Raw genomic sequence first — 18,320 nt, 5'->3', positions numbered from 1 at the left:
GGTCATGTACAGATGTGAGAGTTGGACTGTGAAGAAAGCTGAGTGCCAAAAAGTTGATGCTTTTGAACTGTGGTGTTGGAGAAGACTCTTGAGAGTCCCTTGGACTGCAAGGAGATCCAACCAGTCCATCCTAAAGGAGATCAGTCCTGGGTGTTCATTGGAAGGACTGATGCTGAAGCTGAAACTCCAATACTTTGGCCACCTCATGTGAAGAGCTGACTCATTGGAAAAGACCCTGATGCTGGGAGGGATTGGGGGCAGGAGGAGAAGGGGATGACAGAGGATGAAATGGCTGGATGGCATCACCAACTCGATAGACATGAGTTTGAGTAAACTCTGGGAGTTGGTGATGGACAGGGAGGCCTGGAGTGCTGTGATTCACGGGGTTGCAAAGAGTCGGACATGACTGAGTGACTGAACTGAACTGAACTGAACTAGAAGGTTAGGCCCTGGAGTGATTAGGTCATGTGGGTGCACCCCTCATGCATGGGATTAGTGCTCTTATAAAAGACAACCTAGCAAGATCCCTCCCCACTTTCACCACATGACGATACAGTGAGGAGACTGCCATCTAAGAAACAACAAGAAGGCCCTCGCCAGACATCCAATCTGCTTATGCCTTGATCTCAGACATCCCAGCTTCCAAAAGTATCAGTGATAAATCTCTGCTGTTTACGCATCCACCCAATACTATGATATTCCTCATAGCAGCCTGAAAGGACTGAGACAGTGAATAAGCCAGTCAAAAAAGGGACATATTCTATGGCTTCACTGACATGGGACAGCCAGGAATAAAGGAGAAGGAAAAACGAAATGTTATAGTGTTTGAGGGGTACAGAGTTTTGCAAGACGAAAAGACCTATGGAGAGAGATGGTGGTTGTACAACAATGTGAAGCTACTTAACACTAGTGAACTATTCACCTAAAAATGGAAAAGATGGTCAGTTTTATGTTATATGTGTTCTATCACAATGCAAAAATTAGAAAAAATATATATTAGACATATTTAATAGCTCAAGAAAACCACGATGCAAAGGGACTTTAACAGAAACAGACAAAGAAAATACTGCCCATGATTTCCCAAGCATGATGAGAGCCAAATTTCATGGGGTTGCAAAGAGTCAGATACAACTGGGCGACTGAATTAAACTGAACTGACGAAAGCTGAAGAATTGATGCTTTTGAACTATAGTGCTGCAAAAGACTCTTGAGAGTCCCTTGGACTACAAGGAGATCAAACCAGTCAATCCTAAAGGAAATCAATCCTGAATATTCACTGGAAGGACTGATGCTGAAGCTGAAGCTCCAACACTTTGAATACCTGATGCCAAGAGCCAACTCACTGGAAAAGATCCTGATGCTGGGAAAGACTGAAGGCAGGAGGAGAAGGGGGCAACAGAGGATGAGATGGCTGGATGGCATCACCGACTCAATGGACATGAGTTTAAGCAAGCTCCAGGAGATGGTGAAGGACAGGGAAGCCTGGCGTGCTGCAGTCCATGGGGTTGCAAAGAGTCAGACATTACTGAGCGACTGAACAACAGCAATGAAGTTGCTCAGAAGTCTTGCTCCTGTGCAAACCCCGTTGAACCCTATACTCCAAAGCCCCTCTGCACCGAGTGTAGAATACAGGCTAGGGGCCAAAGATCTGGGGTCCCAAGGAGCTGGACCTTGTCAGTTCAGCCTCTTCACCCTTCTGTTAATCCTCATCTGCAGCTGCTGCGACAACCTGTGCAAAGCTCTCAGCACTGGCCTGGCATATCATCATCATTGTGCTGGATCTTACCTGCACATCATACAGGAACTGGAAACGACTTTCTTTGCTTGCAGCTTCTCTCACAGCCCAAGCCAGGTCCACTGACCCTTTCCCACCAATCGACCAGTGATAGCAGGGGACTGCATTAAAGGCGCCGGCCCGCTTTGCAAGCTCACACACCAAGTCGATCTCTGCGCGGGTGTCGGTCCTGGTGATGGAAATGTTTGTGGTTTTGCATCTGTATTCATTTAGCGATGTTTTCAAAGGAAGACTAACTGCTTATATAGAACTTTGTTCCCAAACACTGAATATATTTTAAACATCAAAAGTGGTTACATTGTGCTTAAGTAAATCAGATCTTAAGTAAAGCATGGAGGGAAATATTCTCTCCAACTATTGACTCAAATATTTCAAGTTGTTAAAGGTTTTATTGAGAAAATCCCATAGCATATCCCTTTGATCATCTATCGTCTTTCAGTAAGAAATGCTGGTCAGAATTAATAATAATAATACTACTAATAAAAGCAAAAGAAATGGTAACTTACTTTACAGATTTCACTTCCCTGCTAATACTTGAGAACACATCTACTCAAGTAAAACCAATCCAAAGAAAACCAAACAAACAAATAGAATGAGTAGAGTATTTCTCTATACTTTAGATGAAGCACAGAAAAGCCCCCAAATCCTCAAAACACAAATGTACTTCACAGGGTGGCCCAGTGATATGCCCACATTTTAAGTAGGACGCTTGACTTACTTGAAGACATTCAGAGCCACAACAACAGGGACCCCAAAGAGCTGAGCGATCTGAATTTGCTTCTCCAGATTACAGCAGCCGTCTGCCACCAGCTGGAGGTTCTGTAAGAAAACCAGACCCCTGCATAGCATCACCTCCCATTAAACCTGCCAAATGACAATGGAGGCCCACTCTAGCAGGTTTTGTTCCATCTATGCTCACTTTAGCTTCCCTGGTGGCTCAGTCAGTAAAGAAATCTGCCTGCAATGCAGGAGACCTGGGTTTGATCCCTGGGTTGAGAAGGATCCCCAGGAGGAGGGCATGGTAACCCACCCCAGTATTCCTGCCTGTAGAATCCTCATGGACAGAGGAGCCTGGTGGGCAGCAGTTCACGGGGTCGCAAAGAGTCAGATATGACCGAGCGACTAAGCACAGCACATGCTTACTTTATTGTCCTGGAAGCTATGCAAGAAAGCCCTAAGTCTTTTTTTTATTTTCCCTCCAAGAAAAGATGGCTGCAGAAGGAGGAGGCTCATTTTCCAAATAAAGTCTAAAATTATTCTAGATCCAATGGCATATTTGGGTCTCCAGCCAGGCAGCTATTTCTGCTGCTGACTGGCAGCCAACACATCAGCAACATGCCCACGCTCTGTGGGCTGGTGGACAAGAAGGCATAAGGTCCCTGGAGGGTGACAGCCCTGTCCAGCTACTCTCTGCTCAAATTCATGGCGCCACCTGTAGGAGCTAAGAGGTACTGCTGCCAGTCAATCAAAATCTGCAAGTCATCACAAGAATACATGGGTATAAGCTTTCATACGGGCTTCCTTGCTGGCTCAGACGGTAAAGAATCTGCCTGCAATGCGCGAGACCTGGGTTCAATCCCTGGGTTGAAAAGATTCCCTTAAGGAGGGCATGGCAACCCACTTCAGTGTTTTTGCCTGGAGAATCCCCGGGGACAGAGGAGCCTAGTGGGTTACAGACCATAGGGTTGCAAAGAGTCAGATATGACTAAGCAGCTAAGCATACAAGCTTCATACATCTTTATGTGCTGGAGACCATGACGCCTGCTCTGATGACTGCCCAGACAGAAAGCCTACACCCATCTTTTCTTAAGATTGGAGAGTTAACTGAATGGGTTTTATCCTTCCTCCACCCATTAGATTATTAGAGAAGCACTTTTCTAAGAGGCCACTGGCAGAGAATCTGTTTCCTGACTGAGATTCAGCTGCCAGCCAATGGTTAACTGGATTTGAATAATTCTCCACTCTTACCTCTTCTGTATATTCCTTTTTAAGAGGGACCCCAGCAGTTACCTGAGATAAGAAAAGATAAAAATTAAGAATAGTCCTGTCATACTGTTAACTCTGATTAAGATCTGAAAGAAAAACAAATCATGGTCCCTTTCTGGGAAGGTTCACTTGAAAAGCACATTTTGTGCCTTAAACCAATCATTGGTGGCCCTGGAGGAACATAAAGTCTTCTGGGTGCTTTTAAAAAATCACTGAAGCCTGAGCTCCACCCTGACCAATTAAACCAGGATTTCTGGGAGTGGGACCTACAGTCAGCAACAGTTAAAAGACTCCTCAGGCAATTCTAAGTCATCTAATGTCTAATGCCATTATCCTAGCAAAACAGGGAAGCCACAATATGATTTATACAGAGTGCATCATCATTCTAAATAAATTCTAAACCATTTCAAAATAATTGCCATTAGTTTTTCCCTTTGAGCCTAATTTCTCACAGAAACCAATGGGGTTGGCAGCTTAAAGATAAGAAAACTGAAGTTGAGAGAAGGTAGGTGTCTTGCCCATGGTTACACAACAAATGAGAGGCAGACAGGGGCATGAATTGTTATAACAGGGTTCTGAATCCCCAGTTTAGTGACTTTTCACAGTTCCACACTTTTTCTTCTTCTTTTTTTTGGTCCATACCCTGCAACTGGTTTCAGTGAGAAACCTGGCCATTTAAACTCACCAAGGATGTGGTGATCTACTCTCCTCTCAGCCAAGAGGTCTTGAGAATATTGCAAATCCTTTGAAAAGTTACCTCTATGACAGATTTTTTTTCTAATTGTGAAGGAACATGATTATTCCAGGTATTTCTCTGAGGGTGTTTTTGAATGGCATTTAAACTGACGGACACTGAATAAGCAAACTGCCTCACAGCGTAGGTGGGCCACATCCCATCAGTTGAAGGTCTGCTAGAATAAAAGGAATCTGTGCAAGAGAAAATTCTCCAGCACACTGGGACTGGAATATTGGCTTTCCTGAGTCTCCTGCAGTTGCCCACTCTGTAGATTTCTGGACTTGTCAGCCTCCATAATTGGACGATAATTCCTTACAATAACTCTTTTTATGTAAATACACATCTTATTGGTTGTGGAGAACCCTCCTTATGACACCATGTTTCAAAAAGAAAGAAATATCTGGATCCAAAAGTGTTCGTTCTTTTACTGCACCAAGAATGGTTAGCATTTTGGAAGACAGGATATGATTGGGGCTAAAATGGGCAAGTTCAAGGGTCATAGGATTTTTCCACTGTACACATTAAGGGAAAAAAACAAAGTGAATAAACATAAGAGGCAGCTGTGGTTATCTGTGTAATGATATCAAAAGGAAGTAGAAATGATAAAGGATCAAAAACATTAGTAACAGAGTTGATTCAAGTAAGAGGGAATGATACTGAGGTGGATAATATAGAATATAGGATTAAGAAGATCAAAGTTCATTTATTATTCATTTACTGAAAACATTTCCTTGATACAGACTATGCCAGGCATGAAGAATACACAGATTAATAAGACACAGTCTTTAATTTCAAGGAATTCAGAGTTAAGGAGGGAGACAGACCTAGTCTGTCTGTCAGACAGATATTCATAAAATATAATGTAGAAGCACTACTGGAGTCCAGGAGAGGAAAGCTAAACTTCATTTGGCTTCCTGATCCTCCCCTTTATCATCTTCCAACTGTATCTGTGTCTATTCTCAAACCCTGTTACAATCATCACTAGCATGGAACCGTGCCATTAAGTGGAATCGGACGAGGTACCAAGGATTCAGGTGAGCAGAAAATGCAACCATTGTAAAACAGAGCACACACATTAAGATGAACTGAAATAGGATTATAAATCATGTAGTGAATTTTTATAGGACAAAGATGAGACCGAGTATGGAATTAAAGTCAAGAGACCTTGATTTCACATTTGATTAGTCCCCTGAATAGATTACGAAGCAAGACCTGGAATCCTCCTGTAGCTCCGTGATTTTATCTGAACCAGACTAAACAGTGTCTAAGCCCTTTGAGTATTAAAGCCCTTTGATTTGGTAATTCTTAGGTTGTAAAATGGGGTGGGGGGGATTTCAAATTTATTTCTGGTATCGATGAGTGGATTAGGGGTTCAAAAAAGTTTCCCCTTTATTCATATTCAGCTGTGTCTGCTGAACAAAAAGTGGAGGATCTGGATCTCAGCCACAGGCTTCAGATGTGGTGATGCTGCCCACATCCCCTAAATCCACCAAACCCCAGTTTCCTCATCTGTAAAATGGTATAAAATAACATCTGCCCCTCCTAGGACAAAGAATTGCTAAGACAATTAAACACTATACATCATGGTGTTTCATCATGGCAAACTTATTTCCTCACAGTATGTAATTGATCATTCTGTGATGTTTGCATACACACTATGCCAGTTAAGAAATCAGATTTGGCAGTTTGTGTCATATATCAAGATTTAAGTGATAAAGAAACGTCAAGTCATTTTATTTCAAAAATGATGAATCAGCACAAGATTTCTCATTCTCCCTTCGGAAATCCCTAAAAATGAAAACCAAAAACCAACAAAACTACACCTTTGCCGTGGAAAACACAAAATTCCCTTCAGTTGTGTGTGAGTTCTACATGTGATAAAGACTTTTGATAAAGTCTTTTAAAATGTTAAAACAGAATTTGAGATGTCTAAGTAAAGCTCTCTCAGAAATAATCCAGTGCTCTAACAGAGTTATATAGTGAAATCATAATAAACAGAAACAGGAGGAAAATAGTGCTAGATGAAATCTGATGAGATGTAGCATCACTGAACCAAAAAACGATCCATACAAACACTGAACTACCTCACCCACAAAAGCCATCCCTCTTACCCTTCTGTTCTTCATTCAGGAAACAGAGCCTCTATCCTCCTATTACCACGGGGTTATAAAATGTTGACACAACCTTCAGTTTAGACTCTTAGAGGTTACATTACACTCCTTTCCAAAATACTGCTTAGAAATAACTTTATGGGTGTTACTAATTACTTGATCTTACTGAACTCTAAGTGCCCTGCAATGGTGATTTGTGAAGAAAGAGACATTTTGGAAAACCGTCGTGATGAAGCAGGTTTGAGTGTTTCAAAGACTCAATTCGGCCTCATTCTCTTTTATCAGAAAGGAAGCGTGGAACTTACGCTTGGTCCACCTCCGTGCATCTTCAGAGCCCGCACGGTTGCTACCAGAACCACAACGCTGGGTACCAGACCAGAAGCTCTACACTTGATGTTGAAGAATTTCTCCATGCCAATATCAGCACCAAAGCCAGCTTCAGTCACTGTGGAGAATCAAGTGGGAAACCTGCTATGATCTTCTAAAACAACAGTTAAGTTTTGACCATCATTGGTGTGGTTCAAATTCAAAGGATGATAGATCCCTCTCCACACTCAAGGCTACTCATACACCATGGTATACTGTTCATACAAAAAGGTAAAAAGATGTTCTCCTGGTTTTAGAAAATGTTCTGCTTCCTTATGTTCCTTTATGTTTACAATGTTCAGAATTGTAAAAATATGACTCTTGACTCGGCTTCACACCACTGCTCCTTAAGGAGTCACTGCCCTGGCCAAGATTTTTCTTCCAGTGTAGAATGTCAAGGCAAAGCTTTTCTTAACCCAGATGGGATTTTCAAGTTTTTAATCAGGTTCCAAATAGTCCATCAGTGTCAAATAATACTGTTACCATGATTACCATAGAAAATCTTTTCTTAACTCTTTATAAGACACACACACAGAATCACTTATATTAATGCCACTTGGCCCTTTCTATTAGTAGACAAAGTTGGTATTAGTTGAGTGGCTTAGGGCTGATCATCAGGCTTGATAAGATAGCATCTTTATTTCATAACCACAGAAGACAGTCATCTGTAACCATTCTTTCCCTGCCCCCAGACTGCTAGAAATGTTACTGAGGCAGTTACGGCTATACCAGGGAGACTATCCAGTACTGCGTTCCAAGAGGATAACCCCTGATTCTGGGTCAGCAGCAGCATCTTCATACACAGAGCAGAGAGCTGGACCAGACACAGGAGTAGCCCCTGGTGGCTTAGAAACGCAGACTCATGGGTTCTACCCCACAGCTACTGAACCAGAACCGGCATTCTGACAAGATCCCCCGGTGAGATGAATGCTCATTAAAATTTGAGAAGCACACTGCTCTAGGAAAGAAATGCTATCAATGTAATAGAAGGTAAATATTTATGGAATATGTACTACATACTCACAGGACAACCAAAGCCATAATTTAAGGCAGAGATAGGAATAGACAGTAAAAAAATTTACTAAGATAAAATAAAACTATTTAACCTGTGAACAAATAAGGATATTTGTGCCCAGCATTCACTGAATACACATATTTTTAAAAAATTAATAAAAATAAAACAACAATAATTTCAGATCCTTTTTTTTTCAGACTCTTTCTGACCTTTCTTTAGTCAACCAGTTGTCCTAATTCTTTATGGTTTCCTTTTAGTGCCTCATGCGACTATATAATTTTTATAGAATAGGTAGAATTTTGTAGTCTGCTCTTTTAAAGTCATCACACTTTTCTTACTGTACTACAAACTTTCAAAATTTATGATTATAAGTGGCAGCTTATAATTTTGTTAAGTTGATATACCAAGATTTGCAAAATTCTTCCCTCTGTTATTCGATGTTTGAGTTGTTTCCAACACAAAGAACGCTGCAAAGTATTTGTGCATATGAGCTTTAACTTGTTTCAAATTATATTCTTGGAATAAATTCCCAAGGGTAAGAGTATGGTGCCAGAGGATATAAAATTCTTTTATGACTGTTGATATGCTTTTGACATATTGAAAAATATTCCTTTGAAAGTATTCAATTTGGAATGAACATAGCTACAAGTCGTTCCCTTCCCCTTTAATATATTTCCTTTGAACAAGAGATATAGCAGGACAGTTTGAAGAAGTAAAAGACATTCCTTTTAATACAGTATTTAGGACAATTATGGTGATATTATCACTGTAGCCGACCCTCAGCATTCACAGGGGATCAGTTCCATCTGCGAACACCATAATCTGAGGATGCTTCTATAAAGCCCTTTATATAAAATGGAGCAGTACACTGAATGCAGTCAGCCTTCCGTATCTGCGGATGCAAAGGGCTGATTGTAGTTAAAGGTCAAAACCAGAGATTGTTGACAGCAAAAATTCCTATCTCAGTGGTATCCCTGGTATAGGGATTCAAGTAACCAAAGTTTTACAGGTTTTATTTTTAAATGCTAAGGTATTTTAATAACTGGTTAATGTTACTTTATTGTCAGAAGTAGAATATTATGTACATTTCACCTAACAGGGTTTGATCAAATGATCTCTAAGGTCTTTCCAGTTGGATGCACGTTTCCACATGAAGCTCCCCTCTTAAAGACTATAAACTCCATGAGGACAGGGACCATGGCTGTAGGAGAGATTAACACCGCAAGGCACATGTGTGCGTGCTAAATTGCTTTAGTTGTGTCTGACTCTTTGCAACCCTATGGACTGTAGCCCGCCAGGTTCTTCTGTCCATGGGATTCTCTAGACAAGAATACTGGAGTGGATTGCCATGCTCTCCTAGTAGCCACGTCTGATCTTCTCAGGAACAGGAAGCTGCTCTCTGTCCCTCCTAGCCCTCTGCTCTGGTTTGCTGCCCCACAGACCCACACCTATTTCTGCATGTAGTATCCTAATTAGACTTATGTGTCATCTCCTGAGTGGAGGAAGGGACCATATCTTAATTATCTTTGTACCACTTGTAACAACACCCAGTGCAAAAAAAGAAAAAAGGAAGAAGAATTAATTAACAAAGAAAAGAAGAAACTATCAGAGAAGGAGCCAGTGGTGATCTAAAGTAAATGCTATTATTCAATGGAAATGGGTAGATAGACACATATGGAGGTATGGGGAATTATAACAAAAGGAACTTCAGTTGGGCAAGGAAACAGGATGCCATAGTTAAGGTTCTAAATGCAAAGGAAATATGGAGGCAAAGAAAGTGAAGAAAACCCAAACGAGGAGGATGTGTCAGATTCTCATCCGCTGAAAACGTCTGAAATACTGCGCTTTTGTTTTCAAATACCAGACTGCTGTAAGAAAACGGAAGGTATGATGCTGGTGGGTAATTCTAAAATTAAGGACCACTTCATAAGGGGTCATCAACAAGAACTAACTTGGATGTTTCCCTGTGCAGTGATGGATATCTGTGTCTTTGTCCTTTGGGAAGGGGGGTGGTTATCTGGCTGTGAGTGGGGGCAAGTTGCTTTTCCTAGGCAAATTCCTGGGACTTGTCAATATCGAAAACCTTTAAGTAACATTTTCTTAGTGATCTGAAGAAAACGTTAGTGATCTGAAATAAGCAATTTATTCCCTTACTGTAAAAGTCCTCTCTATAATTTTAAAAATAGATACAGGTAAAGGAATTATTTAATGTGGACTGTAGCTCAGACTTGGTCTTGAGTCATGAAGCAAATACATTTACTATGATTTAGCATTCCTGAAAAGCACACAATGTAGACTTCAGAAAGTTGCATGTTTTAAAAAGGTTTGTGAGAAATTGCCCGTGTCACAAGAATTGTTTGTCTTGGCAATCCCTTTTCTTTGGGGGGCAGAGAGGGGAGGAGTTTACAGCTCTTCAATTTACAGCATGAATGGAAACAGGAAGATTGTGTGAGCACAGAAGCTAGTGGCTAGCAAGTTTGGAGCCTGGCTTGATTTGAACTTTGAAACCCATAATCTGCTCAGAAAGGAACGGTCAGTGGGTCTGCTTTGGGAAAGGACTAACTATTTGGACAAACACTGTTAGTAACGTCTGCAGGAAAGAGAGCTCTGCACAAAAGCCAATGCTGGACAACCAGGCGGTTGTCCGTCTGTTCTTATCTGCTAGGACACTGTGAGTCACATGGTACAAACTGAACAGAAAAAACAGCCACAAAAAAGCCACTACTGGCAGGCATGCTTGCTATCCATGAAATTATTCAGTGAGGCAGAGAGATGATGCTTATATTAAATTATTTTATCACATCCCTACTTGCTGTGTACACCGAAGTTGCAGGGACAATTAGGACTCAGACTTTACAGTAATCACCGATCTGCTACCTTAAAAAAAAAAAAAAAAAGCTACGGTCATGACATCATAGGTAGGCCCTATAAGCTATGAAAAGTGAAAGTTGCTCAGTTGTGTCCGACTCTTTGCGACCCCACGGACTATACTGTCCATGGAATTCTCCAGACCAGAATACTGGAGAGGGCAGCCTTTTCCTTCTCCAGGGGATCTTCCCAATCCAGGGATCGAACCCAGGTCTCCTGTATTGCAGGCAGATTCTTTACCAGCTGAGCTACCAGGGAAGCCCTGTATAAGCTATGGTCTCATAAAAATTCCAGGGCTATGAGGGACCGTTAGGGATCACACACACTGACTTCCTTGGGGCTCCTATGTGCCAGGTAAGCTCTTTTCTTGAGATAACAACACAGACGCTATGATGGTATCCGAGGCCCCTCTGCGGCGTGGGGCGGAGTTCACCTTTCTGAATTACGTACTCTCTGCCATTCTGCCCCAAACACACTTGACTAAACATACACACCCCAGAACTTAGAAACAACCTTTGTTTCTTCTCATTCAATAATTAATGAACTTCTATCACCCTGCCAGCCATCTAAACATTTATCAACATGCCCTTGTCTTCACTTAGGGAGGAAACAGGGCTGTCTGCACATATTCAACATTTCAAAGATGAGAAAGATTCATTCATTACCTAATGACAAAGGAGCATCTTTCTGACCTTTCTTTTCATTCTTTTTTTTCCTGTTTGAATTCCCTTAGGTGCTTTTAAAATGTTTAATCATTTACGAGCATGTAGGTAAATTTGAATCAACTCTCCTCTGTGTTTAATTCTGGATGATCTCATGGGTTAGTACATTCACTGAACCCATTTCTGTCAAATCACAATCTTAAGTGTGGTTCAGTGGTTCTCAACTGGAAACATTTCACAGTATCTGAAATCATTTTTGGTTACTCTAACTGGCATCGAGTTTAAGCGGGAGCCAGGGATGCTGCTAAACACCACAGAACGCAGAGGACAGACACTCACCCCCTCGAAAAACAAAAAACCAAGAAACCAACCACCCAGAATTTTTCACCCTAAATGCCCAGAGGCAGACATTCTGCTCTAGTTCAAGCATAACAAAGCAGCCTTGTACTTTCTAGACACTCTTTCTGAGAATGTTACAAATGTGTTCGCTGTGATAAAACAAAAGCTTGTACAAGATTATGCTAACAATAACCTTATATACCATAAGGGCTGGAAATATGAATAAAAAGTCCGCTAAGCGAAGTCTGATGCTCTGTGTCAATGATGTGTTTACTACAACACAGCAGTTCCTGGTGATGAAAAATAGTGTCTCACTGATGACGGATGCACCAATTTTGTAAGAAAGCAGAGAATACAGGACAACACAGGTGATGGCCATGATCCATTTTACTACTAAGAACAAATATATATGGTGGGGAAAAGCTATCCAAACAGAGACTGGGGCTCTAGAGAGGCACAGATGTTATCATTTACTGACACGTCTGTGTGCCCGCCAATGCATTAGACATCCTCCGTCTCTTTCCACTTTTCATCGCCTTTATCCGCTGCTTATAGATTATGAAGCTAAAGATTGAAACAGTTTTTTCCCAAAGTCACACAGTAAGGCGATAGAGCTTGGACGGAAACTATGGTCCATCTGACTGCAGGCTACACCCCACCCCATCCTGTCTTGTCCGTGTGTAACTGATTCTGCAGCATTTCTCTAACTCGGCTGCTTAGCATGTTGTGCAACAAGATGAAAAAATCTCAACACCCTGTACTTCAGTAATAATCTGATATCTAAGACGTAGCTCTAGATTCTTCTCCAGAACCCCAGACTTGTTTTCTAATTGCAAAATGGTCCTCCTGTGATAAAAGCAAGCAACTCACCTGCAGTTTCCTCCATTATGGTATTTCCTCCCTTCCTTCCCTCTCGCCCTCCTTCCTTCCATCCTCTTTCTCTCTCTTTACTCAGAAAGTTATTTTCTCTCTTAGAGCAATTCATTTAGGGATAGGGAATCACGTCCTCTCTTAGATCTCAGCCTACAGTGCTGAGTTCTGGGCAGCGAGCGGCAGGCAGTGTTACTGGTGAAAACAAAGATGCCCCAGAGAGCAAGCTGCAAGGACCAGCTCCATCTGGGCTTGGTACCTAACACCAGTTGAAACGGGCCACAGGCAGAGAATACTCACTCTGCAGGCTGGCCTCTTGAGAACCTAACGGTAATCTGGGGGCCAGGGAGTCACCACCTCTCTCTCACTGGATGAGTCAGGTCCCAAGACTTGTCTTCCCAGCCTCCTTCAGCCAGGCATCTACCCTCCAGCACTGGCTGGGGAAATGAGTAACCACAACTCTCTAGCTTGGGTTTTCTTTTCCAAACTGTACACCATGGTGGGAGAAAAAAAAGCAGCAAATATTTTAGACCTGAAATTCTCCTTTCTGCTTTTACTCTGAGGAAAACCCTCCTTGCACTCTGATAAAGAGTTAAAATTGAGGCACCAAAAACTGTCCCTGAATTTCTGGCTTCTCGATATGCTCGAATGTTATCACCATCATAGCAAAATTGAATTTCCACCTTGCTGTGTCACTAAGGGCTCTTTATTCCGTGTGTGCTCAGAAGATTAGAATTTTCAGATTTCGCAGCCACTTTATAATGGTAATAATTTTTCTCTCCATGATACATGCCACCGACATATATATCAAATATACAACACAGTGAGTCCCCATTACTCTGGGACATGAACTTGAATTTATGGACTGTTAGAGGTCCCACAGAAAACCTAGCCTTTGCAATGAGTTTAGCTCAAAACAGGTTGAGATAAGAAATACATCGGCACAGCACAGATTTTGCTAACTTAACCCTCAAAAGAACTTGTAAAACAGACGGAGAAATCAAACTGTGGCTTTCATTCAGTCGGCACTTAACTTTCTCACGACAAATCAGAAAAATAAACAAAACCTTTGCACAGGAAGAAGTAAGGTATATGCCGGACTAGGCTTCATTCTGAAGCACTGTGGGCTCTAAGCTTAAACAAAGCTAAAGGAAATGGAAACTAGACTCTTCAAATTGCCCTCTTCTGCCATGTGCAAGCAGGTCTATCCAGCTGCAGCTGAACAGGGAAAGTGGAGGTCAGAGTCACAGAAGCACATAAATTCTAAATTGGAGCTCAAAGTAGGCTGGCCCTCGAGGATTTTAATAACTTTTTCAATGATTAAAAGGAGACTAAGTGAACCAGGATGAATCAGTAAATGACAGAGAAAGCTCTGTATTATGACTACAGCTGGGGAAAAAAGAGGAGGAACTTGCTTAGAATTTATTAAATATAAAGGATCCAACTAATCTTAAGTCTTTGAAATTTTACAAAAAATTAAATCACTTCTGCCATCTTGGATTTGTCTTTGCTCTTGGGTTTTAAAAATGTCTTAGCGTCAAATTTTCATCAGCTGTACAGATTCAACCAGGCACATATTAGGAGACTTGGGGGCAGGGGGGGAGTTAAAAAGGTGGGGGCGGGGAGAATCCAAGATTAATACTATGCATGTGTGCTGAGTTGTGTCGGACTCTTTACAACCCCCATGGACTGCAGCCCGCCAGGCTCCTCTGTCCATGGGAGTCTCCAGACAAGAATACTGGAGTGGGTTGCCATGTCCTCCTCCAGGGGATGGATCTTCCCTACCCAGGGATTGAACCTGCATCACCTGCATTGCAGGCAGATTCTTTTCTTAACCCAATGAGCCACCTGGGAAGTCCAATATTAACATTAACTTGTGCTTTTTTTTCTTTTTTACCTTTTGGTGATGGCAGCACTTACACATGAGGGGAAGTCTGGTAGTTGCATGGAATGCATGAGAAGGTTACAGGAGATTTATCAGGGAAAAGGGAAAGAGAAGACATGAAAAGTACAGGACATAGGTCCCCATGAATGATCTGTTTCAAAAATAAAAACTCTGAAAATACCAGTAATGCCACTTAGATGTACTCTGTTATCTGGACCCAGAATTCCCTTCCTCCAGAGAATTAATTAAGCAAAGACACTGGTCCAATTATTTGAACTATCATTATCGTTAATCATCCTGTTTTGTAAAATGATTCTGACCAAAGCGTAATTTGATTTTGAAAACAGAAAAAGTTTAGATGAAAATTTAATTATACATGCTATATTTTTACCTCCCTTATAAAAATCCAACTGAATTAAATTTATAAATTCATCTATCGAAATAGATGCCATCTTCTTGTAGGGATCAGGAGCATTTGTACAAGGTCACTGCTTTGACCAGGGTTTTAACCCTTCTGCTTTTAGCAAACTGTGCATCCCAGAGTTCTGGACTTCTGGATGATTGCTTGGGGCACAGCAGTTCTCTTGCAGCTCCTGAGAACTGGACACCAGGAAACTAACTTGAAACAAATTTTAAAAGTCGGTGCCAACACCATGCTTTAATCTAAAATAATGAAAAGATGAAATAGAACATTTTGCATCGAGCAGTTTATGAAAATCAACCCAAGGAAGAAAAAAAAACTATAAATGTCAACAGGTAAATATATTTTGTCTTGAGGGTTCCAAGGAAAAAGGAACACCCCAAAACCTCTATTAGCTTCTTCTGCAAGTGCCAGAAACCCAGCAAGAGAAACCAAGATTCCTGAGCTTGAAAACAAATTCAATCTACCAACATTCCTAGTATAACAATTTTTATTATAGAAAAAGAAATGACAGAAGGAAAACATTTCAAACTTGAAAGCTGGAAGATTCTATAATGTATTTAACTAAATAAAAGCAGATTGGGCAGGAATTTGTGAACTGAGCGTAGAAATCCATTAGTGTTTTACATAATCAAATTACTGGGTTGCAAACAGAAGTTTTTCTAAAAAGGAAGAAATAGGATAGGAAATACTAGAACTGTTAGGATACACTACATAGGATAAGAGGAAGTAGTCAATTCATAAGACACTGGTTTCCTTTTTGCACACGTGTGCGCATGTGTGCACATGCATTTTGTATATAAAATGTACTTTATGCTCTGGCTTTCTGTCAAAACATCCAAGGGCCCCTGGCCCAGACTCTACTTTGCACATTTCTTATCTAGCAAGGGAGACAGATTGGCTGGCTCTACAGTTCTGTCTAGCCCTACTGGTTTCTCCCAAGATCACTCTGATGATTATCCAGGCCCGGTCCCACTCTAATCAGCACTGGAACATCCAGGATGACCACCTGGATCTCAGTGTAATCAGCCATTATCATTGCAATGTGACTCTCACCGATCCAGGGGCGTGTAGGGAGGAAAGGTCTTTTTGGGTGTGTGGAAGCAGGAACCGTCTCTCTCCATGGTCCTTCTTTCCATGTTTCCTTAATGTGTCTCGCCTTGTCGCTAGCACTAGCCAAGCCCCCCCTGCCTGTCCAGTGGTATCAGATCTTAAAAGGACTCGATTTAACAGAACAAATGAGGGAACACTGAAAAAGCCAGCATTCCTTTTTGTGTCTAAAACACTCAAAATGAAGCTAATTGCCCCAAAAGAGAGAGCTGAGCATATTTTTTCTATGGCTTATTTTAAAAACAATCTTTTGTGTACAAAGTGAAAGTGATAGTGTAAAATATATATGATTAGAAACATATTATTGATATATTATTAGAATACTTGATGTGAAGGAGAAACATATCTGGTATTTTAACCATTTTCACTGTAATTTACGTTCTTGGATCTCTCTGTGCTGTTGACAGAGAACATGCTCTTGAGCGGTCCAAGTAAACACAGTTCAAAAAACTCATTTTGCCATCTCTCTCTCTTTCACCCTCTCTCTCTCTCTCATTCCTGGTATGTTCCAAACATGGCCTCATATCTAGAAGTGGGTCCAACTTGGGTAAAGTACCAATAATAAAAATATGATTATTTGTATTATACAGGAAAATACTGATCTTTGATATACTTAAGAATGAAAGTGGGCCAATTGGTTTGGCTGATTCAGAAGATAATTCTAAGTATGTTTGTGTAGAGAAGTGATAGGTCTCATTTCTCTAAACCACAGCTGGCCACCAGGCAGATGCTAGAGAGACAGATGGTTACATGGATGACTCGGCATTAACTCGATTCCAAGTCTAGGAGAAGAACCTCTTGAACTGTCATGCTGACCTCACCTTTCCATTTAAAGGAGCTCACACAGAACCAGAAAATGGCTGTGACACCAAGGTTGTTTAGTGAGATGTAAACAGAAGTGCTATATGACTTCTAGGAAGATCCTTACCAGTGATATGGTGATATGCCTTTCATTCTTCTGGTTGGCTGGGATACAGATGTGATGGCTGGGGCCTGTGCAACCATACTGGGCTTCTAGGCATTCCCTGATGATTGAGTAGATGACATACCAGTCCAAACTGCCTACCATGGATTTCTCTTAAATGGCATATTTGTTTTGGGTCACTTTTCTTCACTATTGCTGCTATGTATGGGTGAACCAAGGGCTTCCCTGATGGCTCCTGACAATGCAGGAGACACAGGAAATGCAAGCTTGGTTCCTGGGTCGGGAAGATCCCTTGGAGAAGGAAATGACAAACCACTCCAGTATTACTGCCTGACAAATCTCATGGACAGAGGATCCTGGTGGGTTCCAGCCCCTGGGATTGCAAAGAGTTGGACACAACTGAGCAACTGACGTATGCATACAAACAAAAAAAAATACGTGGGTGAACCTTATCCTAGCTGATTCCTTTGTGAAAATAAAGCCTACTTAGAAACATGATAGCGTTTTTCATTTCTGTCATTCCAGTTTGCACATAATTTGAACATTATGCAGCATTTTCTTTCTCTGCACAACAGTAACTCTGGGACTAAAGTCAAGGTCACATTTCTAATTTAGAAAAGATGTGAGATTTACTCAGAGTTTTTTTTGATGAAAAAGCTACAACTTGGGAGGCTAAGCGTGGCCATAACTCTCTGATAGCTACCCCAAAGCTATACCACTGAAGCTAAGTGAGAGAGGGTCTAACTGAAAGTTCCAGACACAGATTTAAATCAAGACAGCAGAAACCAGTATGTCAATTTGCAGTATAAGAGGATATATATGTAGGTTTCCTATTCATCTGACTTTAAGAACTGTTCTCATTCTAAATTCTATCTCCTATGTGTATGTACTAAACAAAGAAATGTTTTTAGAGGGAAAAAAAAAAGCACCACTGTTTTTATAGTTGCTTTAAATACTTTTAGAATTTATCACTAAATTACAGCCTGACCCTAAAAAATAAAAACAATCCAGTTGACCAAAACATTCATGAAATTTTATAAAACAAACAAAAAACAAGATTCGGGCCAGGTAGGGTGGAGAGCAATCAAAAGAATGTACTTCTTTCACTGGTGTCTAAAATTGAGAATGTCTGCATGCATACTGAATATACGAAAATTTAAAAATCCTTCCTCATTTGTTAGGACATAACTAAACATTTCATTGGGGAAGAAGGGGTCTTTAGCGGATAAAT

General features: G+C 41.0%; 1 protein-coding gene across 4 annotated transcripts in view; it reads right to left on the bottom strand.

Annotated features, from left to right (window-relative positions):
- Nucleotides 1–18,320, bottom strand: part of MTHFD1L (methylenetetrahydrofolate dehydrogenase (NADP+ dependent) 1 like) — a 173,803-nt gene that overhangs the window by 67,326 nt on the left and 88,157 nt on the right. For 3 of the 4 annotated variants that reach the window (XM_061130466.1, XM_061130468.1, XM_061130469.1), the window contains exons 21-24: nucleotides 6,934–7,073; nucleotides 3,764–3,805; nucleotides 2,514–2,614; nucleotides 1,787–1,964 (exon numbers count right to left, since the gene is read on the bottom strand). In XM_061130466.1, the coding sequence (XP_060986449.1) occupies nucleotides 1,787–1,964; nucleotides 2,514–2,614; nucleotides 3,764–3,805; nucleotides 6,934–7,073 (461 nt within the window). The remainder of the gene's footprint in view (nucleotides 1–1,786; nucleotides 1,965–2,513; nucleotides 2,615–3,763; nucleotides 3,806–6,933; nucleotides 7,074–18,320) is intronic. The other variant, XM_061130467.1, reaches the window with a different exon arrangement.

Source organism: Dama dama, chromosome 26, assembly GCF_033118175.1.
Source record: "Dama dama isolate Ldn47 chromosome 26, ASM3311817v1, whole genome shotgun sequence".
NCBI lineage: Eukaryota > Metazoa > Chordata > Mammalia > Artiodactyla > Cervidae > Dama > Dama dama.
This window is presented reverse-complemented; position numbering and strand designations above follow the sequence as displayed.